At 40.1% G+C, this 27,935-nt stretch overlaps 1 protein-coding gene across 16 annotated transcripts; it reads right to left on the reverse strand.

Annotated features, from left to right (window-relative positions):
- CLDND1 (claudin domain containing 1) lies at positions 1–26,172 on the reverse strand. 16 transcript variants are annotated; one of them, XM_025377890.1, is made up of 6 exons: positions 25,953–26,039; positions 24,758–24,823; positions 24,238–24,547; positions 22,028–22,138; positions 20,198–20,335; positions 1–736 (listed from the first exon to the last, which is right to left on the reverse strand). In XM_025377890.1, exons 3-6 carry the CDS (start codon positions 24,527–24,529, stop codon positions 645–647), a joined length of 633 nt encoding a protein of 210 aa, XP_025233675.1. In that variant the 5' UTR covers positions 24,530–24,547; positions 24,758–24,823; positions 25,953–26,039; the 3' UTR covers positions 1–644. The 16 variants fall into 16 exon arrangements, with proteins under 16 accessions (XP_025233675.1, XP_025233674.1, XP_025233660.1 ...); XM_025377875.1 differs by lacking the exon at positions 1–736 and adding an exon at positions 18,602–20,025 and having other exon boundaries at positions 24,758–24,801; positions 25,953–26,172; XM_025377879.1 differs by lacking the exon at positions 1–736 and adding an exon at positions 18,602–20,025 and having other exon boundaries at positions 24,758–24,808; positions 25,953–26,166.
- Positions 26,173–27,935: the final 1,763 nt, after the last annotated feature.

Here is a 27,935-nt window from a genome sequence, read left to right on the forward strand (position 1 = left end):
TTCCAGAAGGGATAATTTATTAATTCGTTTGCAGTCACATGTAGTGGGTCAAGAAAAAGCAAAAATAACAATAAATAAATAAGCTAAATACAGAATTTATTGGGCACCTAATAAAACGGTGGTGTGTTTTTGGGGTGTGTATTTCTGCTAGATACCTTTTCACTATGCATTAAGTATGCAATGTAGGATTCAACTAGTACCAGGAGGAAAGATGGGAAATTTTGACCTGTTTGTTATACACCAGAGGAGAAAAATTGGGAAGAAATACTCAACCTACAAGAAATATAAATAGGTTTAACCAGAAAAAGCTTTACATTTTAAATGCCTGCATTGACTTCTTCCCTGGTTTCCTGAGTCCAGCTAGGTCAATTTTATAGTAAGAGGCCCCGACTTCCATCTTCTCAGAGATTGCATCTGTTGGTTACATCATCCATGAGTGGAAAATTTACAGTTCAAAGAAAAAATAATGGTTTGGAGATCATATTCACTGGGGAAGAAATGAAGATGAAAAGAAGGATGCAGTTCATTTTAAGTTCTGAGGGTGGAAGTAGATTTCAGGGCGATTTCAGGAAAGTAGATTTGTCTTTTCCTCTGGGGAATAATCAGATTTCTTCCCAAATCCCTACAACCTCTTTCCTCTTCTCCTACTTGGGCTTCCTTGTTTGCACGCATGCGTGTGCAGGAATGGCTGTGTGCTTGGACTCAGCTCCAGCTGGAAGCATGCTCTCCTTTGTTACTGTTGGAGAAATTCAACAGTACAAAAATACAGTTGATGACTTGAAAGCGCTGCACCTTCAAGCCATAGATGCAGCCCTTTTGTCAAGTCATCAACTGTACTTTTGTACTGAGGTTAACAAAAAAAGAGATAAAATATTAATTGTTCCTTTAAACTTTAAGAAAACTTTAAAAGAAAAATATAAGCCAAATACATTATTTTAAAAAAGAAAATCTTATACAGTAAACAGTTAACTCTTGAGCTGTACATTCTTTATAAAAAAAATTATTCAGTTTTACTGAGCAGGAGATATAGGTATGAACTTGATAGAAATATGGTAGAACAATAATCAATATAATTCATTTTAAGTAAATACATTTTACTAAATATGTTTATTGACCAACCCTTTTATTAACTATAAACTTGCTATTTTATTTGGTTTGAATTAGCTTCATCTCTGCATTGTAATTTTATGTTTTGTTTATGTTGATGAATCAACATCAATCCCAGGGAACAGAGAACAGATACCAGTTAGTCCTGTTTAAGGTGTTAACAATAAAGGTAGCTCCATTTTCATAAGGAAAGAAAGCCAAAAACTAATGTAGGACAGCATGTATTATCAAATCAGTGTGATAACTTTGGAGAAATGAGTCATATACCGATATGACTTATAGGTCTATTTTGTTTGACGCTCCCTTTAGAAGTTCAGGATAAAATAATACTTATGAAATGAAGGAAAACTGACTGAGATAAAAGTCACAAAATTTCTACTGGGAGAATAACTTACTGGAGATTGTTTTAAACATGACTTTATACAGAGATATGTATCTATGTGGAACTAGTTCTTCATAAAACCAGAGAATTAATGTGAGAAAAGTAAACAACAGCCTTTTGGCTATGATGCCCTGATGGGCATGTTAGGACATTCTAACCTGAATGCAGGTGTTGGAGCTTACTGGTATACCATTTAAGATGGGCAGTCAGGGGTTGGGAGGAGACATGTTTTGAATGTTTGCAATCAATCTGAATATAGACTAAATGAGTTACTCTAGGATACCACAAGTGGGGATAACAGGGCAGGGAAAATTTATTTACTCATGCCTGGAAGGCAAATATGTATAGACTAACCCGACGCGTAGGTCAAGTAATGTAATATGAGGGGCACCTAAACTATTCTAGTCAAAATACTTCTCCAACTCTATAGCAAGTACATATTCCACTATTAGAATACTAAATTGAGGCAAACATGATGGATAGATTTTATCTTTCCTGCCACATGAGTAAGAGGACGATTGATTGGACTCAGAAATGAAATGTGTTATGCTTCCATATTTTTAAAAAATTATTTATTTTTAAAACAAATGTGGTGGCACATATTCCATGTTATTTGTGAGGGGAGGGGTGCAGTCTGTGTCTCAGGATCTATTAAATGCATGACACCAGCTGAAGCATTCAAACACTATATTAAGAAAGAAAGGCAAACAGGTAAAAAGCATGAAAGACAGGACCCAGAGCAAGATGGCCGAATAGGAACAGCTCCAGTCTCCAGCTCCCAGGGTGAGAGACACAGAAGACAGGTGATTTCTGCATTTTCAACTGAGGTACCAGGTTCATCTCACTGGGGAGTGCCAGACAATTGGTGCTTGTCAGCTGGTGCAGCCCGACCAGCGAGAGCTGAAGCAGGGCGAGGCATCGCCTCACCTGGGAAGCACAAGGGGGAAGGGAATCCCTTTTCCTAGCCAGGGGAACTGAGACACACAACACCTGCAAAATCGGGTAACTCCCACCTTAATACTGAGCTTTACCAAGGGTCTTAGCAAATGGTACACCAGGAGATTATATCCCACACCTGGCCGGGAGGGTCCCACACCCACTGAGCCTCCCTCATTGCTAGCACAGCAGTCTGAGATCTAACTGCAAAGCAGCAGCGAGCCTGGGGGAGGGGCACCTGCCATTGCTGAGGCTTAAGTAGATAAACAAAGCCCCCAGGAAGCTCCAACTGGGTGGAGCCCACAGCAGCTCAAGGCCTGCCTGTCTCTGTAGACTCCTCCTCTGGGGACAGGGCACAGCTAAACAAAAAGCAGCAGAAACCTCTGCAGATGCAAATGACCCTGTCTGACAGCTTTGAAGAGAGCAGTGGATCTCCCAACATGGAGGTTGAGATCTGAGAACGGACAGACTGCCTGCTCAAGTGGGTCCCTGACCCCTGAGTAGCCTAACTGGGAGACATCCCCCACTAGGTGCAGACCGACACCCCACACCTCACACGGCAGGGTACACCCCTGAGAGGAAGCTTCCAGAGCAAGAATCAGACAGGAACCCTTGCTGTTCAGCAATATTCTATCTTCTGCAGCCTCCGCTGCTGATATCCAGGCAAACAGGGTCTGGAGTGGACCTCAAGCAATCTCCAACAGACCTACAGCTGAGGGTCCTGACTGTTAGAAGGAAAACTAACAAACAGAAAGGACACCCACACCAAAACTCCATCAGTACATCACCATCATCAAAGACCAAAGGCAGATAAAACCACAAAGATGGGGGAAAAGCAGGGCAGAAAAGCTGGAAATTCGAAAAATAAGAGTGCATCTCCCCCTCCAAAGGAACGCAGCTCATTGCCAGCAACGGATCAAAGCTGGAAGGAGAATGACTTTGACGAGTTGAGAGAAGAAGGCTTCAGTCCATCCAACTTCTCAGACCTAAAGGAGGAATCATGTGCCCAGCGCAAAGAAACTAAAAATCTTGAAAAAAGAATGGAAGAATGGATAACTAGAATAATCAATGCAGAGAAGGCCATAAACGAACTGACAGAGATGAAAACCATGACACGAGAAATACGTGGCAAATGCACAAGCTTCAGTAACCGACTTGATCAACTGGAAGAAAGAGTATCAGCGATTGAGGATCAGATGAATGAAATGAAGTGAGAAGAGAAGTCTAAAGATAAAAGAGGAAAAAGAAATGAACAAAGCCTTCAACAAGTATGGGATTATGTGAAAAGACCAAATCTACGTCTAATTGGGGTGCCTGAAAGTGAGGCGGAAAATGGAACCAAGTTGGAAAACACTCTTCAGGATATCATCCAGGAGAACTTCCCCAACTTAGTAAGGCAGGCCAACATTCAAATTCAGGAAATAAAGGGAACGCCACAAAGATCCTCCACGAGAAGAGCAACTCCAAGACACATAATTCTCAGATTCACCAAAGTTGAAATGAAGGAAAAAATGTTAAGGGCATCCAGAGAGAAAGGTCAGATTACACACAAAGGGAAGCCCATCAGACTAAGAGCAGATCTCTTGGCAGAAACTCTCCAAGCCAGAAGAGAGTGGGGGCCAATATTCAACATTCTTAAAGAAAAGAATTTTCAACCCAGAATTTCATATCCAGCCAAACTAAGTTTCATAAGTGAAGGAGAAATAAAATCCTTTACAGACAAGCAAATGCTTAGAGATTTTGTCACCACCAGGCCTGCTTTACAAGAGAACCTGAAGGAAGCACTAAACATGGAAAGGAACAACAGGTACCAGCCATTGGCAAAAACATGCCAAAATGTAAAGACCATTGATGCTAGGAAGAAACTGCATTAACTAATGAGCAAAATAACCAGCTAATATCACAATGACAGGATCAAGTTCACATATAACAATATTAACTTTAAATGTAAATGGACTAAATGGTCCAATTAAAAGACACAGACTGGCAAATTGGATAAAGAATCAAGACCCATCAGTTTGCTGTATTCTGGAGACCCATTCACATGCAGAGACACACATAGGCTCAAAATAAAGGGATGGAGGAAGATCTACCAAGCAAATGGAAAACAAAAAAAAAGCAGGGTTTGCAATCCTAGTCTCTGATAAAACAGACTTTAAACCATCAAAGATCAAAAGAGACAAAGAAGGCCATTACATAATGGTAAAGGGATCAATTCACCAGGAAGAGCTAACTATCCTAAATATATATGCACCCAATACAGGAGCACCCAGATTCATAAAGCAAGTCCTTAGAGACTTAAAAAAGACTTAGCCTCCCATACAATAATAATGGGAGACTTTAACACCCCACTGTCGACATTAGACAGATCAATGAGACAGAAAGTTAACAAGGCTATCCAGGAATTGAACTCAACTCTGCACCAAGCGGACCTAATAGGCATCTACAGAACTCTCCACCCCAAATCAACAGAATATACATTCTTCTCAGCACCACATCACACTTATTCCAAAATTGACTACATAGTTGGAAGTAAAGCACTCCTCAGCAAATGCAAAAGAACAGAAATTATAACAAACTGTCTCTCAGACCACAGTGCAATCAAACTAGAATGCAGGACTAAGAAACTCAATCAAAACCGCTCAACTACATGGAAACTGAACAACCTGCTCCTGAATGACTACTGGGTACATAACGAAATGAAGGCAGAAATAAAGATGTTCTTTGAAACCATTGAGAACAAAGATACAACATACCAGAATCTCTGGGACACATTTAAAGCAGTGTGTAGAGGGAAATTTATAGCACTAAATGCCCACAAGAGAAAGCAGGAAAGATCTAAAATTGACACCCTAACATCACAGTTAAAAGAACTAGAGAAGCAAGAGCAAACACATTCAAAAGCTAGCAGAAGGCAAGAAATAACTAAGATCACAGCAGAACTGATGGAGATAGAGACACAAAAACTCTTCAAAAAATCAGTGAATCCAGGAGCTGGTTTTTTGAAAAGATCAACAAAATTGATAGACCGCTAGCAAGACTAATAAAGAAAAAAAGAGAAGAATCAAACAGATGCAACAAAAAATGATAAAGGGGATATCACCACTGACCCCACAGAAATACAAACTACCATCACGGAATACTATAAATGCCTCCACGCAAATAAACTAGAAAACCTAGAAGAAATGGATAATTTCCTGGACACTTACACTCTCCCAAGACTAAAGCAGGAAGAAGTTGAATCCCTGAATAGACTATTAGCAGGCTCTGAAATTGAGGCAATAATTAATAGCCTACCAACCCCAAAAAGTCCAGAACCAGACGCATTCACAGCTGAATTCTACCAGAGGTACAAGGAGGATCTGGTACCATTCCTTCTGAAACTATTCCAATCAATAGAAAAAGAGGGAATCTTCCCCTAACTCATTTTATGAGGCCAACATCATCCTGATACCAAAGCCTGGCAGAGATACAACAAAAAAAGAGAATTTTAGACCAATATCCCTGATGAGCATTGATGCAAAAATCCTCAATAAAATCCTGGCAAACCGAATCCAGCAGCACATCAAAAAGTTTATCCACCATGATCAAGTGGGCTTCATCCCTGGGATGCAAGGCTCATTCAACATACGCAAATCAATAAATGTAATCCAGCATATAAACAGAACCAAAGACGAAAACCACATGATTATCTCAATAGATGCAGAAAGGGCCTTTGACAAAATTCAACAGCCCTTCATGCTAAAAACTCTCAATAAATTTGGTATTGATGGAATGTACCTCAAAATAATAAGAGCTATTTATGAGAAACCCACAGCCAATATCATACTGAATGGGCAAAAACTGGAAGCATTCCCTTTGAAAACTGGCACAAGACAGGGATGCCCTCTCTCACCACTCCTATTCAACATAGTGTTGGAAGTTCTGGCTAGGGCAATCAGGAAAGAGAAAGAAATCAAGGGTATTCAGTTAGGAAAAGAAGAAGTCAAATTGTTCCTGTTTGCAGATGACATGATTGTATATTTAGAAAATCCCATCGTCTCAGCCCAAAATCTCCTTAAGCTGATAAGCAACTTCAGCAAAGTCTCAGGATACAAAATTAATGTGCAAAAATCACAAGCATTCTTATACACCAGTAACAGACAAACAGAGAGCCAAATCATGAATGAACTCCCATTCACAATAGCTTCAAAGAGAATAAAATACCTAGGAATCCAACTTACAAGGGATATAAAGGACCTCTTCAAGGAGAACTACAAACCACTGCTCAGTGAAATCAAAGAGGACACAAACAAATGGAAGCACATACTATGCTCATGGTTAGGAAGAATCAATATCATGAAAATGGCCATGCTGCCCAAGGTAATTTATAGATTCAATGCCATCCCCATCAAGCTACCAATGAGTTTCTTCACAGAATTGGAAAAAACTGCTTTAAAGTTCATATGGAACCAAAAAAGAGCCCACATTGCCAAGACAATCGTAAATCAAAAGAACAAAGCTGGAGGCATCACGCTACCTGATTTCAAACTATACTACAAGGCTACAGTAACCAAAATAGCATGGTACTGGTACCAAAACAGAGATATAGACCAATGGAACAGAACAGAGTCCTCAGAAATAATACCACACATCTACAGCCATCTGATCTTTGACAAACTTGAGAAAAACAAGAAATGGGGAAAGGATTCCCTATTTAATAAATGGTGCTGGGAAAATTGGCTAGCCATAAGTAGAAAGCTGAAACTGGATCCTTTCCTTACTCCTTACACGAAAATTAATTCAAGATGGATTAGAGACTTAAACGTTAGATCTAATACCATAAAAACCCTAGAAGAAAACCTCGGTAATACCATTCAGGAGATAGGCATGGGCAAGGACTTCATGTCTAAAACACCAAAAGCAATGACAACAAAAGCCAAAATTGACAAATGGGATCTAATTAAACTAAAGAGCTTCTGCACAGCAAAAGAAACCACCATCAGAGTGAACAGGCAACCTACAGAATGGGAGAAAATTTTTGCAATCTACTCATCTGACAAAGGGCTAATATCCAGAACCTACAAAGAACTCAATCAAATTTACAAAAAAAAAACAAACAACCACATCAAAAAGTGGGCAAAGGATATGAACAGACATTTCTCAAAAGAAGACATGCATACAGCCAACAGACACATGAAAAAATGCTCGTCATCACTGGCCATCAGAGAAATGCAAATCAAAACCACAATGAGATACCATCTCACACCAGTTAGAATGGCAATCATTAAAAAGTCAGGAAACAACAGGTGCTGGAGAGGATGTGGCAAAATAGGAACATTTTACACTGGTGGGATTGTAAACTCGTTCAACCATTGTGGAAAACAGTATGGGGATTCCTCAAGGATCTAGAACTAAAAATACCATATGACCCAGCCATCCCATTACTGGGTATATACCCAAAGAGCAATAAATCATGCTGCTATAAAGACACATGAACATGTATGTTTATTGTGGCACTATTCACAATAGCAAAGACTTAGAATCAACCCAAATGTCCATCAGTGACAGACTGGATTAAGAAAATGTGGCACATATACACCATGGAATACTATGCAGCCATAAAAATGGATGAGTTTGTGTCCTTTGTAGGGACATGGATGCAGCTGGAAACCATCATTCTCAGCAAACTATCACAAGAACAGAAAATCAAACACTGCATGTTCTCACTCATAGGTGGGAATTGAACAATGAGGTCACTTGGACTCGGGAAGGGGAACATCACACACGGGGGCCTATTATGGGGACGGGGGAGGGAGGAGGAATTGCATTGGGAGTTATACCTGATGTAAATGATGAGTTGATGGGTGCTGACGAGTTGATGGGTGCAGCACACCAACATGTCACGAGTATACATATGTAACAAACCTGCACGTTGTGCACATGTACCCTAGAACTTATAATAATAATAATAATAATAATAATAAAGAAATGGGGGGAAAAAAGGGAAGCATAAAAGACAAGAAGCAAAAAAGTAAGACTAAGGTGTTACTTTTTTGTGTCAAAATGTCAAAATGGCAAAGTGTCAAAATGGCAAAAACTTTGGGAGTTGTGACTCATTGTCTCAGTAGCACACATCAATTAATCTATATTGCTTGCTCTTCAACAAGAAACAGCCCAGATGAATGAGGCATATATCAAGCAAGTCATTAATTCTCAGAGATCAAGACCAGATAATGTCCCAAACTGAGGTTCCTGGAAGACTGGGGGCAGCTGGGTTCACAGGAAGAGGCAGTTCCTCTTAGAAGTTCTATTATAGTTCGAATAGAACCCTCATACAAGTTCTATTCTTAGTTTTATGTCAGCTGAACTGGGAGTGTGACTCTCCAAAAACCCCATTACTTGAGCACGCTCAGTCTCATACTGTCACACACACACAAAAAGTAAGACTGAAATGTATCATGGTGAGAATTCTTGGAGAGAGGCATGCAATGAGCACCAAAGAGATGAAATCTGGTATAATTTCCTCAGCAATCTGATGGCTGTTCTCCTTTGCTGCTGCTCTTCCTTGCCTCCTCATCCCCTCCTGTAAAGCACGTCTTCTTTCATCCCAGCAAAGAATGTATTGAATTAGTTCCTCTTAACATGGTGTATTAGTCCGTTTTCACGCTGCTGATAAAGACATACTCAAGACTAGGCAATTTACAAAAGAAAGACGTTTAATGGACTTACAGTACCGCATGACTGGGGAGGCCTCACAATCATGGCAGAAGGTGAAAGGCAATTCTTATATGGCGATGGTAGCAGCCAGAGAGAGTTTGTGCAGGGAAACTCCCATTTTTAAAACCATCAGATCTGGTGAGACTCATTCACTATCACGAGAACAGTGCAGGAAAGACCTGCCCCCATGATTCTATCACCTGCCATCTGGTTCCTCCCACAACACGTGGGAATTGTGGGAGTTACAATTCAAGACGAGAATTGAGTGGGGACACAGCCAAATCATATCGCTTGGGTAATGATAAAGGGCTACACACACAGTAAAAAGAATTACATAGGCACAATCCCTGCTTCATAGAAATGTATCTAATGCAGGCTATTAAAAAACAAAATAAAATGGTGTAGGATATTTATAGCACATTTAATATAATTGACCAATAGTAAACCTAGTAGAACCTTATCCTTCACAATACTTCCCTTCTCAATTTTTTCTTCTATTTAACTTCATATTTAAATACATAACCCTTATTTAAAGGGAAATTACTATTTTTGAGATAGAAATATTACTCTCCTTGAGAAAATATACACCAACAAAGTAACTTATTTGTTTAAGGACTGATAGAAAATAAATAAGCTCAAAATGTAATAATTATGAGTATGACTATGTACTTTTACATTTGAAAAATGTGTATTATGGATAACCAAATAATTAGTTCATAGACAATGAAATGCCAGTGGCATAATCTAAATATTTATTTATTCATCCGTCATTCAATAAATACTGAGCATTTTAAAAATACACCACACACTATGAGCAAAGTTAGTCAAGATTTCTTCTGTCATGGGTCTTACAGAAGTCTTGGGAGGAAGATGTTAGACTAAAATCATTACAATTTAATAAATGTTTAAGAGTTATGTGCAATTTCTCCTGACATCTCAATTTAGTTTTATCAGAAGCTCCACGTTCCAAATTAAGACACCAACTCCTGTGCAGGATTTTCAGAGAGTAGTTCAAAACCCTATCTTGTGACTTTTGATTCATTATCCCCCTCAACTATCTATGAGTCTTGGGAATTAATCGGAATTTGGAGAATTCAGACACAGACATTCTCTAGAAAGATTTACGGGCTTTCCTCTAGTCCCACCCATTGCAATGAGGAAGCTTGTCCCCGCTCACTCTACTTACCCGATTGAGAGGGTCTTTACTCAGAGAGTTTGATACATGTCCCCTGGAGTTTTGGAAACCCATAGAAGAATATATGACTCCCCTTTGAGGGGTCCAAAGGTGAAAGGGCTTGATTAGACAGCCCTGAAATAGTGAGACCCCAAGGTGAGTTGAGAGAGACCAGCACTCCCACTGTACAGATATCCATTAATCCTTCATGATTCTTGTGGGTTAAAAGTCTTCCTAAGAGAAGGAGCTGGCCTGGGGGCCTAATAAAAGAGAACTCTTTCTTTTTAAAAAAGTTTTTAGAGACAAGATCTCACTCTGTCACCCAGGCTAAGATCATAGCTCACCGTAGCCTCAAATTTGGGGCTCAAGTGATCCTCCTGCCTTAGCCTCCCCAGTAGCAGGGACAACAGGCATGTGCCACCATGCCGATTTTTTAAATTTTTTGTAGAGACAAAGTCTTGCCATGTTGCTCAGGCTGGTCTTAAACTTCTGGCCTCAAGTGATCCTCCTGCCTCAGCCTCCCAAAATGCTGGGATTACAGGCGTGAGCCACTGTGCCCAGACCCAAAGAGAATTCTTCAGTGTGGTCCCAACAGAGGGGAATCACAGCCTGCCAGGAATGGGATTGAGGGGCAGCCCGCTGAAGGACAGATATTGATTTTACATGTTAGCAAAGCTGCAGTCTGAAGATCTGCAAAAAGCCCCTGAGAAACTCACAGAATGGCTCTAAAAAGAGAAAGAGCCAGCATTATGCATGGGCTCTCCATGGCTCCAGGTTCAGATGACAACAGTACCAGCCACAATGGAAATATACTTTGCCCTAATCTACTCTCCCACTGGTTTGACCATAGAGAGATCAGAAACAGTCAGTGACTGAGGATAGAGAGAAGAGGCTGAGAAAGCCTCCTCCCCTACTGTGAGCCTCCCAACGACAGGCAAACCGAAGCTAAGAGAGAGAAGAGTTTTAACATTGAATAGTGAGTTTTTACACCTCCCTAACTGAACTGGAGTGTGATTATTAGACTGACTTTTTAGTGCTTCTCTACCTCAAAAGGGGTTACTTCATTAATTTGTTTTGTTTTCTTTTGGTAATTTTTTGTAGAGATAAAGGCCAGGCTGGTCTTAAACTCCTGGCCTCAGCCATTCTTTCATCTCAGCCTCCCAAAGAACTGGAATTATAGGCATGAACCACCATGCCTGGCTAATTAATTATTAAATGACTAAAAACCCTACCTTAGATTTTATGGCAGTATAGAAAAAATGGATCTACAGAGTCTCAAAGGAGCAGTAGCAAGTGAAATCACTCTTATATTTGGACTTAACTGTCTACTGCAGTCAATAAACTACCACATTCAAGAACTTCACAGTGCGATGAAATGTAAGAGAACTAACCCAGAATAGATAATTAGGGAAACTTGACTGAAGTAGCAAATATTAAGTTTTGATCTGAAAAATAAGAGTTACCTGGGTAAAAGGAGTGGGACGCAGGAGCGTAAAGGTCAGAAAAAGCTATTCAGAAAAAGGGGGGGGAAAAAAACCATGAGAAAGCCTGTGGTAGGAAATGGCGTTGTTGCAGATACTGTGGCTGCATAACAAATGACCCCAAAACATAGCAGCGTAAAACAACAATTCATTTTATTTCTATCAGTTCTATAGGTTGATTGGGCTCAGCTAGTTGGTTCTTTATTAGAGTCTCACAAGGATGTAGTAAGATAATAGCTGTGGCTGAAGTCCTCTGAAGGCTCATTAAGGCTGGACATCCAGGATGGCTCCCGCACATGGCTGGAAATGCTGTTGGCTATCAGCTGGGAGCTTAGCTTGGGATTTCAGCTGGAGCATCTACACAGGACCCCTCCATGTGGCCTGGACTTCACAGCATGGTATCTGGGTTTGGAGCGGGAGTGTTCTAAGACTGAGAGTTCCAGAATTGGTTTAAGGACCCATGATCTTTATGACCTCATGAGAAGAGTGTCGTTTCAGGCACATTCTATTGGTCAAAACCATCACAAGCCAGCCTACATTCAAGGGGGTGGGAATCTCAATGCAAGACTGATCAAAGGATTTTAAGGCCATGTTTTTAAACTACCATAGTCATGGCCCAATGGAAAAACTAAAAGTTCAGTGTGTCTGAAGTATAGAAATTGCCAATGAGTTTTAAGGCCATTTAAAGAGCTTGGAAGTTATCCTTAGAGTCATGGGATGAAATTAAAAGATTACTGAGAAATGAGTAATTATCAAGGATAATGTAGAAGATCATTAAAATTATTCATGGAGCCAAGAATCTGAGTAATTTCCTGTGGAAAGAAATAAATTATTACTTGTTAAGAATCTACTTTTAATCAAGACAAGCACCACTATAGTAATCAAGACAGATTGCATAATATTGGGCAGATTTGGGGGTAACCAGGACAGATTAGAAATGTATGGTAAAGTTTCCTCTTGATGAAAAGTTACCTTCTGATGAATGTGCATTTGAAATAACAGCCATCTTCATTTTGAGATTTGTTAAAGTATTTATGTTCCCCTCCACTCATCTCTTAAACTTGTAACTAACAATACTCTGATTTCATTGTAGCATTTTACTTCATAGTTTAAATACAGATTAGGATACATTTATTTCATCAAACTTTGCCGACAGTGGTCAGCTTTGAGCTTTTATCTTCTAACCATGTCATCAAAAATCTTTAAACATTTTCTAGTATAAGCACTTTATATGAAGTGAACAAAAATCACAAAAGCCTATGTGATTGGGTAAAATTATGGATGTGATATCACAGTAGGCAAACAACCAAACTCTCTTCTTCTTCCAGCTCCAGGGCAAGAAGTGGGGGAGGTGTAAATCCCAAAATTACCTTGAAGGACCCATTGCATAGCCTAGTCTCTTCAAGGTGTTCAATTTGAGCTCTTGTCTATCAATTCTAATTCTTCCCTAGTTAATCTAGTTTCACGTATATATTTTACAATGCAGCTTTCTATTAATGTCAAGGATTATAACTCAGAAGCCACTCTCTCATTTATTGAGGGACTATTCTTTGCAAGGCAATGTGGAAGATGTTGGAGGGATACAAAGATTAAATAGGCAATAAGTTCTAGTAGGAAGGTTGATATGCACAACAATCACTGTTATACAAAAAGTAGAAAGTGACAAAAGCAGCAAGAAGGGGGTTACTCAGAATGCTACAGGGATTCAGAAGACCAAGACATTGGAGACAAGTCTTCAGTTATTTCAGTTGGTAAAGAAGTGATCATGATTTTTGCAACTGGAACTGCAGTGAAGTGGTATAGATCAAGATTTGAGTGGGTGGAGAATAGCATTCCATAAATAAAGACGATATAAGATGAATCACAGATATAAGAAAGTCCAAACTGGGTATAAGTAACAATCACTGTGACTAAAGTATAAGGAAAGGAATCAGAGAAGAAGATCCAAAGATAGAGCTAGACAATGTTACAGCTTTGATGTTAGACAAAATCTAGACTTTATTCTAGATTGTTTTTCTAAGCAGGAGAGAGTTATTGAAGGTTTTGGGGTAAAAGGTTGATGCGATAACATCTACGCTTTAGGAAATTAGGTTGGCAGGATGTGTAAAATGGGTTTCAGGTGAGCTAGTTAGTGGCAAGGAGACCAGCAGAGAGTCTACTGTCATCATCCAGGAAGGAACCTGAACTAAGGTGACTACACAGAATTTCAGTGAGGTAGGCATTACTGAAATAGAATCAAAAAATCTTGATAACTAATTGGATATAGAGGGCCAGGGAACAGGAGGAGTCAAAGATTATGTCAACATGAAAAGTCTAGTTGATGGGAAAACATGTAAAACAAATGAGAATTGTTGCAGCTACGAAAAGACAGACGAGTGTAAATTTAAACATATTACATTTTAGGTATCATGAAAATATTCAAATGGAGCTGTCTTGAAGGCACTTAGGAACTTGGACTTGGAGTTTAGAAGAGAAGGCAGGGTTGGGGATTTGAAATCATCTGAAGATTAATAACGGTTACCATTTATTGAAAGCTTAAAATGTACCAGACTCCATGCTAAGCACTTTACATATATTACCTTATAAGCCTCACAGTTAACATGAAAAATAGGCATTATTATTCTACTGAGAACTAAAGAATGATAGAACTTGCCCAAAGTTTCTCAGCTAGTAAAAAGAATTGGGATTGCAAACAGATCTGTTTAAATCCAGAGTAGTTCTGTGGATGTTAAAGTCAGGAATTAATTACAGAGCAGCTCTACTTGTTCACTTAGAATAGTGTCTAGCGCATAGGAGGGAGTCTACACCTAACTTTCTGTGGTGAAGAGGGAGAGGCCACAGCACTCCCTACTCAAAGGCTCAAGGCCTTTCCCTCCCTTTCCTTCCCCCAGACATGTTATTTGAAATGCCTGGGGGTTGGGGAGTTTTAGGTGGCGGGTGCAAGGCCTGGGGTGAAAGTTTAGGATGTTAAATTGGGTACTGCTGCTCTAAATTAGTCCTTGAGGGCTGCATCAGTCAGGGTTTTCTAGAGGGACAGAACTAATAGGATAGATGTTTCTATAAAGGGGAGTTTATTAAGTATTGACCCACATGGTCACAGGGTGAGGTCCCCCAGTAGGCCGTCTGCAAGCTGAGGAGCAAGGAAGGCAGTCCGAGTCCCAAAACCTTAAAAGTAGGGAAGCCCACAGTGCAGCTTTCTGTCGGTGGTCAAAGGTCCAAGAGTCCCAAAGCTGGAGAACTTGGAGTCCGATGTTCAAGGACAGGAAGCACCCAACACGAGAGAAAGATGGAAGCCAGAAGACTCAGTTGGTCTAGTCTTTCCACATTCCTCTGCCTGCCTTTTATTCTGACTGTCCCGGTAGCTGATTATATTGTGCCCACCCAGACTGAGGGTGGGTCTGCCTTTCCCAGTCCAGACTCCAGTGTTAATCTCCTTTGGCAACACCCTCCCAGACACACCCAGGAACTCTAAAAGACACATGATAATCACAGCATTTCACAGATGGGAAAAGCGGTGCTTGGAAAAAGGCTGAGAGACAAGAGACAGACCTGGGATTACAAAGTTCATATTCTGTCTCCCAAGCTAAATACTTAACCACCATATGCCATGCTGCTCCTGTGGATGCCCTGATTCCAGCAATCTCTCCAACCAGCTAATACATTCTCCTTTTATATAGAGAAGCAAATAAGGCTTAGAGATACTACAAGAGTTGACTCCAGTATTCCCTTCTAAAAGAAAGCATAAACTCCTTCCATGGAAGTTAAGCAGGAAGAATAAAGGTTTCCAAAAACTAACATTTGTAGAGACCTGGGAAATGTGTGGCAGGGTGTTAAAAGATCAATAATTAGAGATGCTTAGAATTATAAAGCAGTTGAAGTCATACAGCATAATTTTTTATAGAATCAACTTGGTAGTTCTGAACAGCCATCCTTGATATCTGAAGATTAAGAAAACTGGACAGCACAGTCTATGAAGATAGGGCTGAGGATTGTGAAGGAAGGTGTCATGGGAAATTGTGGGAGCAAGAGAACCAAACATGCTTGTGAGCATACAATGACGATACAAGCTAAGGGCGGAAAAAAACGAACAAAAGGCTGGGAGGGGCTGAAAGGCTGCAGGACAGGTGAGGTAAAGCTCACATACTGAGACACTAACACTGGACCAGTAAAGATGACACATTACTTAGTAACTCAGCTATATTAAAAGGTGTACAGCAGAAAAAAAAAAATCTCATTTCACATCTCTAAACCTTTGCAAACATACAAATATAAATTGGATCTTGCTTTTATAAAAGTTTGCTGAAAGTATGTAAATGTTTATATGTCAAATAACGTATATTTGTATACATGTAATGCTAGTAATAGAAATTCTGGCACTGAAGAGAATGTAATGACTATATGGTAACTTCTATAGGGCAAATAATAATTCTGTTATTCTTTTTACAATTGAGCATTTTCACATTATGAATTGGCAGGATAATGGCATATAATTTGGCCCCAGGGAAAAGCCTATCTTATTACGATGGAGTATAAGAACACCTGATGAGCAATAGAAAAATAATTTAGATTCGTTTCCTTGTTTATTCCTCGCTTTTCAAGGTATGAATCATTATTCCCTTTGAGAAGAGTGCTGAATGGAGGACAAAAGCCTCCACCCATCTATGCCAGGACACAGCTGCATGAAGCCTGTGAAATAACAATTTGCATCTTCAGAGCTGCACCCATTAACTGCTCTTTTAGCTGCTAGAGAATTCGAGAAAGTTTTGTAATCAGGCCGCGTGCAGTGGCTCACGCTTGTAATTCCAGCACTTTGGGAGGCCAAGGTGGGTGAGCCACTTGAAGTTAGGAGTTTGAGGCCAGTTTGGCCAACATGGTGAAACCCCGTCTCTACTAAAAATACAAAAGCTAGCGGGGCGTGGTGGCACACACCTGTAATCCCAGCTACTCCACAGACTGAGGCAGGAGAATCCCTTGAACCTGGGAGGTGGAGGTTGCAGTGAGCCAAGATTGGGCCACTACCCTCCAACCTGGGGGACAGAGTGAGACTCCATATCACAAAAAGAAAGTTTTGCAATCAGCAAAATTAGGTTAACACGTTTTCATTTTTGGTGAAACTTTACATTAAAATGACCTGATCTATGTATGTTACAGTCAATTGAACATGACACGGTCTATAGGTTTTAACTGTGCTAGTCTGCAATTTGGTGATGTTTCTGGAATGGAAAAACAAACTAAATTGACATGATTTGTGGTCATCTCATTCTTCTCAAATCATATGACTAAATGAGTTCACGTAGGAGTAATTGTCAACCCTATCCTTAATGCACATTACACTACTACAGCAGATAAAATTTTAACACATTCCCATTACATTATGAATTTGAAATCCTAGTGTAATACGATGCGGACAGAAGGCACACTTAGTGTTATCTGAACAAATAAATTCTTCTGGAATTCCTTTTTGTAGTTGTACCAAATTCTAGTGTTTTATGGCTATACTTAATAAATTTTGAAACGAGTCTTATGCTAAAAATCATAGAGGATATTTACCCACATCATTTAGTTAGGAGCTTTAGAATTAAGGTCTTAAAACACATTTCTTAAATTGCCACAAAATTCATGCTGAGGCTGGGCCCGGTGGCTCATGCCTGTAATCCCAGCACTTTGGGATGCCAAGGTGGGCGGATCACCTGAGGTCGGGAGTTCAAGGCCAGCCTGACCAACATGGAGAAACCCCATCTCTACTAAAAATACAAAATTAGCTGGGCATGGTGGTGTATGCCTGTAATCCCAGCTACTCAGGAGGCTGAGGCAGGAGAATCACTGGAACCCGGGAGGCAGAGGTTGTGGTGAGCTGAGATCACACCACTGCACTCCAGTCTGGGCAACAACAGCCGAAACTCCGTCTCAAAAAAAAAAAAATTTCATTCTGAAAAATCTGAAAATTAATTTTTTACTTCAGAGTTGCTTTCAAAGATTAAATTTAATAGGATCTGCTTTGCCAGATTTTATCTATTAGGTTGATCAAAAATGCTTGAATATGAGCAGTTTCATACAGTACAACCTGAATAGAATCAGTTTCATATTAAATGAAACAATGCAGCCCTATATATTCCAAAGAAAAAAGTCTTTGCAGGAGAAAGATAACCTCAGCTACCCTGCAACATGCTAAAAATACCAACTACAACACATATGCAGCACCAGGGGTTACGGTGCTAGCTTCCCAGGTAACTCTGGGGAGGTAAGAGGCAGGGACATAGTTTAAAATAACCGACCAACACAAAAATGTCACGCTGCCAAAAATTTTCTTATCCCATTCCCGAAGGTGTTTTGTTTGTTCACTTAGCTTTTCCCTTTTCCACCTTCCACAGAAGGGACTGAAGGGTAATGAATCTTCAAGAATTAAGATTAGATAGAAACCTGAGTAACCAGCCATTTTACTGGCAATAATTGGCTACTGAGTAATGCTGGCTTTGTTCTAAGTCAGAAGCTGACTTGGTTATTTACTATAGAACACAAACATCCACAACCACTAAATGACTTCACAGAAAACTAGCCACATTAAGTATGACATGTAGAGATAACAGAACTACTTTTGAGAACATAGTTTAAAATTCTGAAAAATAAAAGATAAAGATTTTCTTATTTCTAATAGGGGGAAGGGGTTCCCACATTTTCCAGAAGATAAAACAAGAGACCCAAACACAGGACATGACAGCCCTGTACAGCAAGATGCACTTTCCACAGTCAACCGGAGATTCCCTCTACTTCTTTATCCTAAAGTGTTGAGATTTAAATCAATTCAGACTCTACATACAATTCTTTGAGTCTCTTTTCATTTTCAATTTTATTTTTTAAAAAAGACATTGAGGTTATGGTAAGAAATTATGAAGTTACTTTTTTTTAATCTGTCAATTGCTACAGTAGTGGAATAAATAAATAAGATTTTTTTAAAAGTTCAATGTTTACAGACATACTTATAAAAAAAAATGACTGAATTAGAAGACATTTAAATAATGTTGATACACACCAGGAAGGGATTTAGGCAAGGAAAGGCACATCATATTACCACAAGAAATAAAGACCATAGTTGGAGGTTAATCGACAGCCAAAACTTTAGATCTTGTGGTAGGTTTCCCACCTCTGGAGGGGTCATTACGGTGAAACGTTCTTTATGGTACTGGGCTGGAACAAATAAATAGCAGTTGGGAATTTTACTTTGTAACTGTAATATAATGTTAAAAAGAAAGCACACTTTTCATAACCCTGGTATGTGAAGAGGAAATTTAAAAATCCAAAACAATTTGGTAGTACTGAAAATCCTATGGAGAGTTAAAAATAATAGTAGTAAGATTAATCCTCGCCCAGCTGAATTGGAATTCTTGCAGTTACAAAGTTAAAATTTCAAGTAAACACTGTATTTTTCACTTTTTGTAGACAGACACAGTGCAGATACAAACAGCTGCCATATCTCACCTCGGATGAAGCTATGTGTCAATGCTTAGGGAAAACGATCTTAGATAATTTCCCAATTTTACAGAGCTTAAATCTTTGAAAACAGCACTAACACTGCTGGCTGACTGGCTATCTACAACAGCAAAGTGAACATAAAGTTTTGACAAAGATGAGAGGTTTCCCCAAGAAACTAATAGAGTTTTTAGTGGAACAGATACAGTTACTTTAGTTTTACTGAAAAGTCTAACAGACATTAGCACAACTTGTTTGGGGTCACATTCCTACTGCCAATTTTCTTTCATACATTTGTGTCAAGTCTTTATCCAGTTCTTTCTGTCTACGCCTAGATTAGTTTATTTGAAAGACGGCGTCACTTAAAGTAAACCACATACATTTTAGTGGTATTAAGTGTGTCTTTAGTGGTGAATGTGCATAAATAAAATAGATTTTCATAATAAAATGGTATATCCGCAAATAAAATACAAATTAAAAACAATTGAGAGGTGGGGAAAATGTCAGTATTATTTTAAAAAAATACAAATGGCAATGGTAAAGCAGGCAGTTTCTTGCTCACGCCACGCGATAGGCCTTCATTAAGGTGTACTCCTTCCGGTTGGTGTGAGCAGCCCAGATGAAGAGCGCAGAGGCCATGAACTGCAAGGGAGCTGAGACACAAGCCAGGCAGAAGGACCATCCAAATTCACCGGATACACTGTCAGGGAGCTCCAGTTTCTGGTGGAGTAGTTCAATTCCAGCAACATAACAACTTACTGAGCCCAGTGTACACAGACCTTGGGGGAAAATTCAGAAAACAAAACAAAACATGGCTGGGTAAAAGCACAGTAAAGGGCTTTTCAGGCAATGAGACACGGCAGTTAATACATGAACATTTAAGATTTATAATTCTTTGGTCCCTAAAGAGACAGGAAGAAGCTAAAAGGTAACTATGATGACAAAACCTACCTGCAAGGAGATGGAGAATGCCCGTGGCAATGGTGGGATACAAGCTTCGGCAAATGCAAGCACAAAGTCCGATCAAAGCCCCAAAGCACATCAAACCTAAACTCACAAAAGGTAAAAGGAACTGGCAACGCCAAAGATCTGATTTTTAAAAAGAAAGAACAGAAATGTTACCATGATTTCAGACCATTTTCCCCACAATGGCAATTTCTTTCATATTCTAATTAGATCTTTTCTCAAAAAGTGAGAAAGTATTTTAACATTGAGGCCTCTTTTCTAAAGCACAATATTCAACAGGATGCTAACCTTGTCCTGATAAAAGTAAAAGGACACTAACAGGTAGCAATTACTGAGGGTTCACTATGTTCCATGCTAGGTTTGTCTACACATTTTCTGTATTAATCCTCCCAACAACCCTAGAAAGTAGGTACAGTCAGCCCTCCATATCTGCAGGTTTTGCATCCACAGATTCAACTAACCAAGGGTTAAAAATATTCAGAAAATAAATAATGATACAAATTTACAAATATATAGTATAACAACTATTTACATAGCATTGATATTGTGTTCGGTATTATAAGCAATCTAAAGATGATTTAAAGTATACAGGAGGATTGTGTAGGTTATACGCTAATACAATGCCATTTTATATAAGGTACTTTAGCAACCTTGGAATTAGCAAGGGATCCTGAATCCAATCCCCCATAGCTACAGCTGTATGATTATTAATTCCATTTTGCAATTAAGGAAACTGAGGCAAGAGTCATAAATAACTTGTAAAAATAACACAGTAAGTGGTAGAGCCAGGATTTGATACAAATATCAGTCTGACTCTACCTACCAACAATATCTAGGTCTTTACAGGTTCTAAAGGCAGTAATAACAGGTAAATTAATGGTAATTACAAATGACCTGTCTTATAGGGCTGTTGAAAGAATATACATAAAGCACAAAGCAGAGAATCTAAAGGTAGTTTTAATTATCATAAATCCCTCATCAACATGGGAAGAAAACCTGATGACCTTACAAAACATGCCATTCCATTTTCAGACAATATTCATTATTAGAAATGTATTCATATCGATCTTCACCAAACTTTACCTTTTGGTGCTGGTTTTGCTTTCTGGAACTTCTTAAGTGTTTTTCGAACTTACTTTCTTCAAACTTTCCTAGTAATAAACTGCTTGCTACATATTCTCTTTATAAAACTGAATACCTACACCTTATTCACTCTTTTCTCTTACAACATGGTCATTCTTCTGGGCAAGTCCCTGTAGCCCTGAAAACTGAGGCTCAAATCTGACGACAGTATTTCATGGGCCGCCTGATCATCAAGGAATAGGCTGTTCCTAATAAATACTTTCATATTTTTTGACATCTACCCTTTAGTTACTATCACCTAAGACTGGATAAACACTTCTGGCAGGCCTGACAACTCACTGACTCATTTAGAGCTTGCAGTCAACTTTTTTCACATATACCTATCTGAACACAAGCAATGGGAAGTGTTTAATTCAAGTAGAGGAATTTATAAGTTATCCCAACTAAATTTCCTCTTATTAAATGGGCCCACTAATAATATCTTTTGAAGGTCTAGATCTCATCATCCAATGAAGTAGTTGCCCCTGTCAACTTCAAATCATTTGAAATTTGGTAAGCAAGTATCTACCTTCTAAAATATCAACAGAATAGAGTTCATTGGATACTGTTAGAGATCTCATTTCAAGTTGGCACAATCTACTAACTCATCTGATTCCAAAAACATAGTCCAAAAAGAGACAAATAAAATTATCTTTGTTCCCCCAACTGTCCTGGTGAAATCAAAGTACTCACAGGTCCTAAGTAGATCAATCCCGCTATTGTGGTTTCCGGGATCAACAAATTTCTCCATGAACTGCTCAGTTAGTGTGAAACTCACACATTTTGTGACCACATCAAATGACTCTGGAACAAGAACAATTGCCTGTTGTTTTAATTATAAACATTTAACAAAAATCTCTTTCAGTAATTATTCTCTGAAGTAAAAAGTAAAGGACGTTTCCAGAGGGGTCAGCAACTCCTCTGGCCCTGACTGACACATAGGTTTCATAGATGTCCAATGGATGCCACTGGTTCTCAGTGGCAAGTGAAGACATAGACACAAGGAAGAAAAATAAAGTAGAAGCAGTAAAATGAATGGCAGAATAGCTATGTGGAAAGCCTAGGAAGAAGGGGAGGGAACAAAGACAGAAATAAATAGGAATGTTGATCTTCTCATCCAACCCTGCTTTACCAACCATATCCCCACCTCAGGGAATGCCAACTCCACCCTTCCAGTTCTTCAGACCAGAAACTTTAGAGAAATTCTTGTACATCTACACTCCATCAGGAAATCCCAGCAATTCTTCCTTCAAACTATGTCCAGAATTCAGCTGCTGCTCAGTGCTACCATTCTGGTGTGAGTCATAACCATCACCTAACCTGAATTACTTCTATAGCCTCCTAACCAGAGTCTTCTAGCTTCCACCTTTGTCTGCTGCCTCTGTTCTCAGCCAGAGTGACCAGATCATGGTTCAGCATTGTACTTCGAGTCAACACCGAAGTTCTCATTATGCCTAGAGTCCTCCAGGATTTGCCCCAGTCCCACTCCCACAGTAGGTCTTTGACAGCATACACCCAACTTCCCATCTCTCCCTCCATTCCAGCCCAGTGGCTTCCTTACTGGTCCTTGAATATTTCAGGCATGCTCCTGCCATAGGGCCTTTGCAGTAGATGTCCTTTCCAACCTAAATGACTTCCTCCCCATTTACCCATATGGCCAAATCTTTCATCTAGTCTTTACCTACATTCTTTACTCAAGTGGTGTCTTCTCAATGAGACCTACCTTAAGTATCCTATTGAAAATCATAACCTATGGCCACCAATATTCCTTTTCCCACATTTCCAAATCACTTTTGTGTTCTGTTTTGCCATAGCACGTGTCATTTTTTAACATACTAAATAATTGTTTATTCTGTTTATACTGTTACATTCTGTTCATTGCCTGTCATCCTTTATGAGAATGCTAGCTCCCCAGGAGTAAGGACTGTGTTCTCTTTCCTGATGTTCTCCCAGCTAAGAGGCCCTGGAACATGGAGGCATGCAATAAATTATTTGTTTAATGAATGACTAAATGGTAACACTCCAATATCAAGTGCCCCTGTAACCTCACAAGTCAAACTGAACATTTTACAATGAATTTTAACCAACTTTCTCTCCTTTCCTTCCAAATTACCTCCTTTTTTTTCCAGATACAGTGACATATTATCATCCTTTTGATATATGGTAACACAAGCCTGTTCTGCTATGATTTGAATACAATGCTTCCCCACTAAGTGGCCAACAGAAGTAGTCATTAACGTTGTTCCTTACAAAGAGTTCTAAGGCTACCATTTTAATAAGTGGAAATTAAAAACTTTAAGTGTTAAATAAGAATGCCTGCAAAATAAACCTGAAAAAGTTTAGTTTTTTTTTTTTTTTACTTCTGTAATACAAATTTCGTAACCTACAAACTCTGCATCAAGATTGCTGTAAAACAGTCTCATACTTACACAGATTTAAATGTAGAGCTGGTCAAATTATATCCCCTAAAACATAGGAGTAAATGATAGATATGTATTATAATACAGCTAACCCATAAAAGGACAATTTGTTGAGCTGATTTTCGATGGTAGTCCTTTTACTAGTTACCAAATATTTTTAAAGTCTTTCGATGTACTTTTCCAACTATTTCTTTATGACGTGTTAGATTAATAAAAAGTGTTTTAATGTGTGAGTAAATAAAAAAAAATTTAATGGCTTTCCCAAGATAAGAAAAGTTCCTCATCCAACCAATATTGATGAGTACCATGGTAATGCAAAGAAGTTGGGGAGAGAAGGCGGTAGAAAGAGAAGATACACATGATTTATTTCTTTAAGGAGAGAGAGAACCAATAAACCTGCTTACATGTAACTGGGCAATCACTAGGTCGTTTTGTCTATTATTAACCAGGTAAAGAAGAGAGAAGTTAAAATAAGAGAAATACCTGTCCTTTCTGGTGGGCTATACCAATGCATGTTTTTGGGTATGGTGATACACCGTCTCCACAATCCCACTGTGCCATTGTATCGAAAAAGTGCATCATTGTAAGTCTTTTCATCTGCCTCATCACTAATGAATTCATCCCAGATGCTTTTATTCAAATCACTGGAATTTTCTTGAACTGGACTTCGATATTCATACCAGAAGTCTGTGCCAATGGAGGCTGCCATGTAGATGGTGGAAATGAGGCTAAGCACACAAGCAATTACAAATGCTGTAGCAAAACGGTTATCCATTCTGGCATTCAGACTGCTCTGTTTAAAAGTTGAAGAAAGAAGAAAGTTAGTCTTAAAGGACAAATAAGAAAGACTATTTTGAATTATTCCAAATGCACCCTTTACCCAATTCCCCATCCCTTCGTACATATAACCATTAAGAATTTTTTTTTAGAAAGCAAGCATGTTTTTAATTAAGCTTAAAACAAAACTCATTCTCATAAAAGTACTTATTGAATGCTCACATACCCAGGATGCTACGGAGACAGAGGTCTTGTTCTCTAGTCTATCACCTGCATACTAAAACAGACAACACTGAAATGGACATACACATTACAGATACAAACAACAGACATGCCCATGGTCAGCAGTGTTACCGTGCACACATTTTAAATCACAGACTGAATTTTTGCACGAGCTGCAGAGGATTAAGTGTTCTGGGTTTGAGTGTTAAAAAGACACAGGAAAAAGCAGTGGAAATTGGCTTCTCCCAGTTTCCTCTGAAGAGGGAAGCCTCCTAAAACAAAGGTAAGAGTCAGGAGCCATACGGAAAACAGAGTTGAAGATGTTTGTTAACCCCGAGGGAAAGGTTGTTCTAGGTGTATAAAATAGCAAAGAGAACAATAACATATAATAATGCTAGATAGCAATCTCTCCCTAATCCATTAAAGCTAAGCCACGCTTCTTTACGCTGCCAAATGCTTCACTCCTATCTACTCTCCCTATTCCTTATACTTCTGAACCTCCTCAACTGAAACCTTGCTCTCTCCCTAAACCCTAAGTGCAACATATGTCCGCAAAAACTAAATGATCCTTCCTCAGCCAGACAGAAAACTCTCAAAATATCAACACTCCCAAGGCGTGGACAGGGCTCAACGGCAGTAGTAAATGGCCGCGGTAAAATGACTCAAGGCGGATCGCGCTGAGCCAAATACTACACGGCAAGTATACACCGTGACCGCACCAAACACCTTACAAAGGTGCACGAAAACAGACTCGCAAACTGGGGTTGCTGAGTTTGGAAAATTGGAAGTGACTCAGGAAAGGTAAGGGCAATGACAACGTTAACTCAAAAAGTTGGATTTGCATTTTGATTTTTTAAAAATCCCCCCTTCATCCTGGTGCTCTCAAATGACCTTAAAGGGTCCCAGCACTGGGAACGGCGGTTCATCGAAGCCGGACGCCTGGAGCGGTCACCTCCAGGGCCTCACAGCGGGGCCGGAGAAGGCCAGGGCTGGGGCGGGGCAGTCGTGTGCGGCCCCCATCCTGAGTCCCCCAGTACCCGACCAGGCCCCGCCCTGGAGGGCTCGGCCCAGGGACAAACCCGCCGCTCGGAACCCGCCCAGTCCCGACCACGCCCGGGAAGGGGGCCCCGCTTCAAACCGCCGGGAACATCGAACCGCAACGCGACCCCCGCCCAGCGACGCAGGTCCCGCTCACTCACCGCCCATCCTCCTGCTCCGCCAGCTTCACCCTCTAGCTCAGACCACAGCACCCTACTCTCCCCGCGCCTCCTCTGACGCACTTCCCTGCAGAGCCCGCCCCCTCCATAACTCCCGCGCCTCCGCCTCCGCCCCCACTCCGGGCCGGGCCGCGGCCCGGGACCGAGGGGCCTTGTGGGAGTTGTAGGAGGGACAGACTGAAAGCTGTCTGAGGCGGCGATAGGCATCCTGGCGCCGCGCGCGGCGCATTGTGGGAGATGTAGTTCAGCTCCTCAGGGCAAGCCGGTGCGCAGAAGGGAAGTCTAGGCTGTTGGATTCTTGCATTTTAGGGAGGAAGGAACAATGGTCCAGAAAGTAAAGCGGACCTGTTTCCGGTCGCCTCTAGTCAATGACCGTGACCTGTATAACTTAGGTCTGACTTTTAGGGCTGTGCTTTCCCTATCACACCACCCTGCCTCTAGATTTAAGTATAAATGAACAAAAATGGGATTCTACTTGTGAAACGTTGACCCATTTTATTTCCCTCTCCCAGAATCCCTCCCATTGGAGCAGAGTCCTTCTCGTTTTATTGCATAAGTTTAGGCTAAGAGGTATGTGACCTGGCAGACAGTATCCATCAAGAATGTAATGACATTATTTGGGTTTCATAAAATGTGTGTTTGTAGCTGCCTATTTTTTATGACAAGTGATACTAGTTTTCTATTGCAGTAATGTTGTTCCTTTTAAATTTTTTTCATTTAATTTTAAAAATATTAAGTTAATAATACTGAGCATACCAGATATGTCAAAAAATGAATAAAAAATTGTGGGTATAGTAGGAAAAAGACTGAAATTTGGGGAACATCACTCAAGTAGATAAGGTCAAGGACAGCATTGGAGATTGCAGATGATGTGTGGCACACAGGAAACAATGTTTCTGAGCCCTCAGGTTTAACACAGAAATTCATGGACAGGAAGCAGGGACATCTTAACAATAACATGAGTGGAACTATTAACGTGGCCTGGGACCAGCAAATGGTGGATTTCTCAACGGTAACCTACAGAGAAAACTGACTCAAGGACCAGAGGGGCTCTCAAACCTCCACTCTGTCCCCTAATGCCTTGTAATTTAGCACAGGAGAAAGATGGGAGCTTCAAGTTGATACTAAATTTCTACCACTTTGACAGATTAAAGGCATGGTATGTTTCTCTATCTGTAGTTACATTTCTTTCACCTGAGTGAACCGATATTCATATGCAGTACATAATAAGCTAGTAGCCAAATATATTCTAACATGACTCTGGATTTTTACATACAGCATACAATCAAAAAAAAATTTGTCAGTGGCGGAGGGGCACAGGCAAATTGTCAGTGTGTAGTAAGACGCATAAATGCCTTTATACTCCAGGAAATGTCTTCATCCGTTAGCCTTCATTAGAAATCCCCTACTTTCCGCCGGGCGTGGTGGCTCACGCCTGTAATCTCAGCCCTTTGGGAGGCCGAGGCTTGCAGATCACGAGGTCAGGAGATGGAGACCATCCTGGCTAACACGGTGAAAACCCGTATCTACTAAAAGTACAAAAAAATTAGCCGGGCATGGTGGTGGGCGCCTGCAGTCCCAGCTATTTGGGAGGCTGAGGCAGGAGAGTCGCTTGAACCTGGGAGGCGGAGCTTGCAGTGAGCCAACATCGCGCCACTGCACTCCAGCCTGGGCGACAGAGCAAGACTCCGTCTCAACAAGAAAAAAAGAGAAATCCCCTACTTTCGGATTTACCTCTCCACTGAGATCTTGTGGTCAGTAAACCAGGCAAAAGAGAAGTTTAAAGGAGAGTAAAGAAGAAACAACTTCAGTCTACAGATAAAGGAACTAGAGAGAGTAACTGACTTGGTAGCAAACTTGGATATTAGAGTAACTGACTGCCATGGTAGCACACTTGAATATACTCGTTTTGTGACTTTGGAGAATTAACCTTCTTTAAGTCTCGGTTGTCTTTTCTCGAAAATA

This window comes from Theropithecus gelada, chromosome 2, assembly GCF_003255815.1.
Source record: "Theropithecus gelada isolate Dixy chromosome 2, Tgel_1.0, whole genome shotgun sequence".
NCBI classification, from domain to species: domain Eukaryota; kingdom Metazoa; phylum Chordata; class Mammalia; order Primates; family Cercopithecidae; genus Theropithecus; species Theropithecus gelada.

What these genes read in the sequence shown, in the direction of transcription:
- CLDND1 (XM_025377874.1), bottom strand. Translation starts at nt 24,658, where the DNA reads ATGTACGAAGGGATGGGGAATTGGGTAAAGGGTGCATTTGGAATAATT. An exon ending in TAGCCCACCAGAAAGGACAG is followed by an intron (nt 22,139 to 24,237) that starts GTATTTCTCTTA and finishes TTCTTGTTCCAG; the next exon opens with AGTCATTTGATGTGGTCACA. An exon ending in GATTGATCTACTTAGGACCT is followed by an intron (nt 20,336 to 22,027) that starts GTGAGTACTTTG and finishes TTTAAAAATCAG; the next exon opens with ATCTTTGGCGTTGCCAGTTC.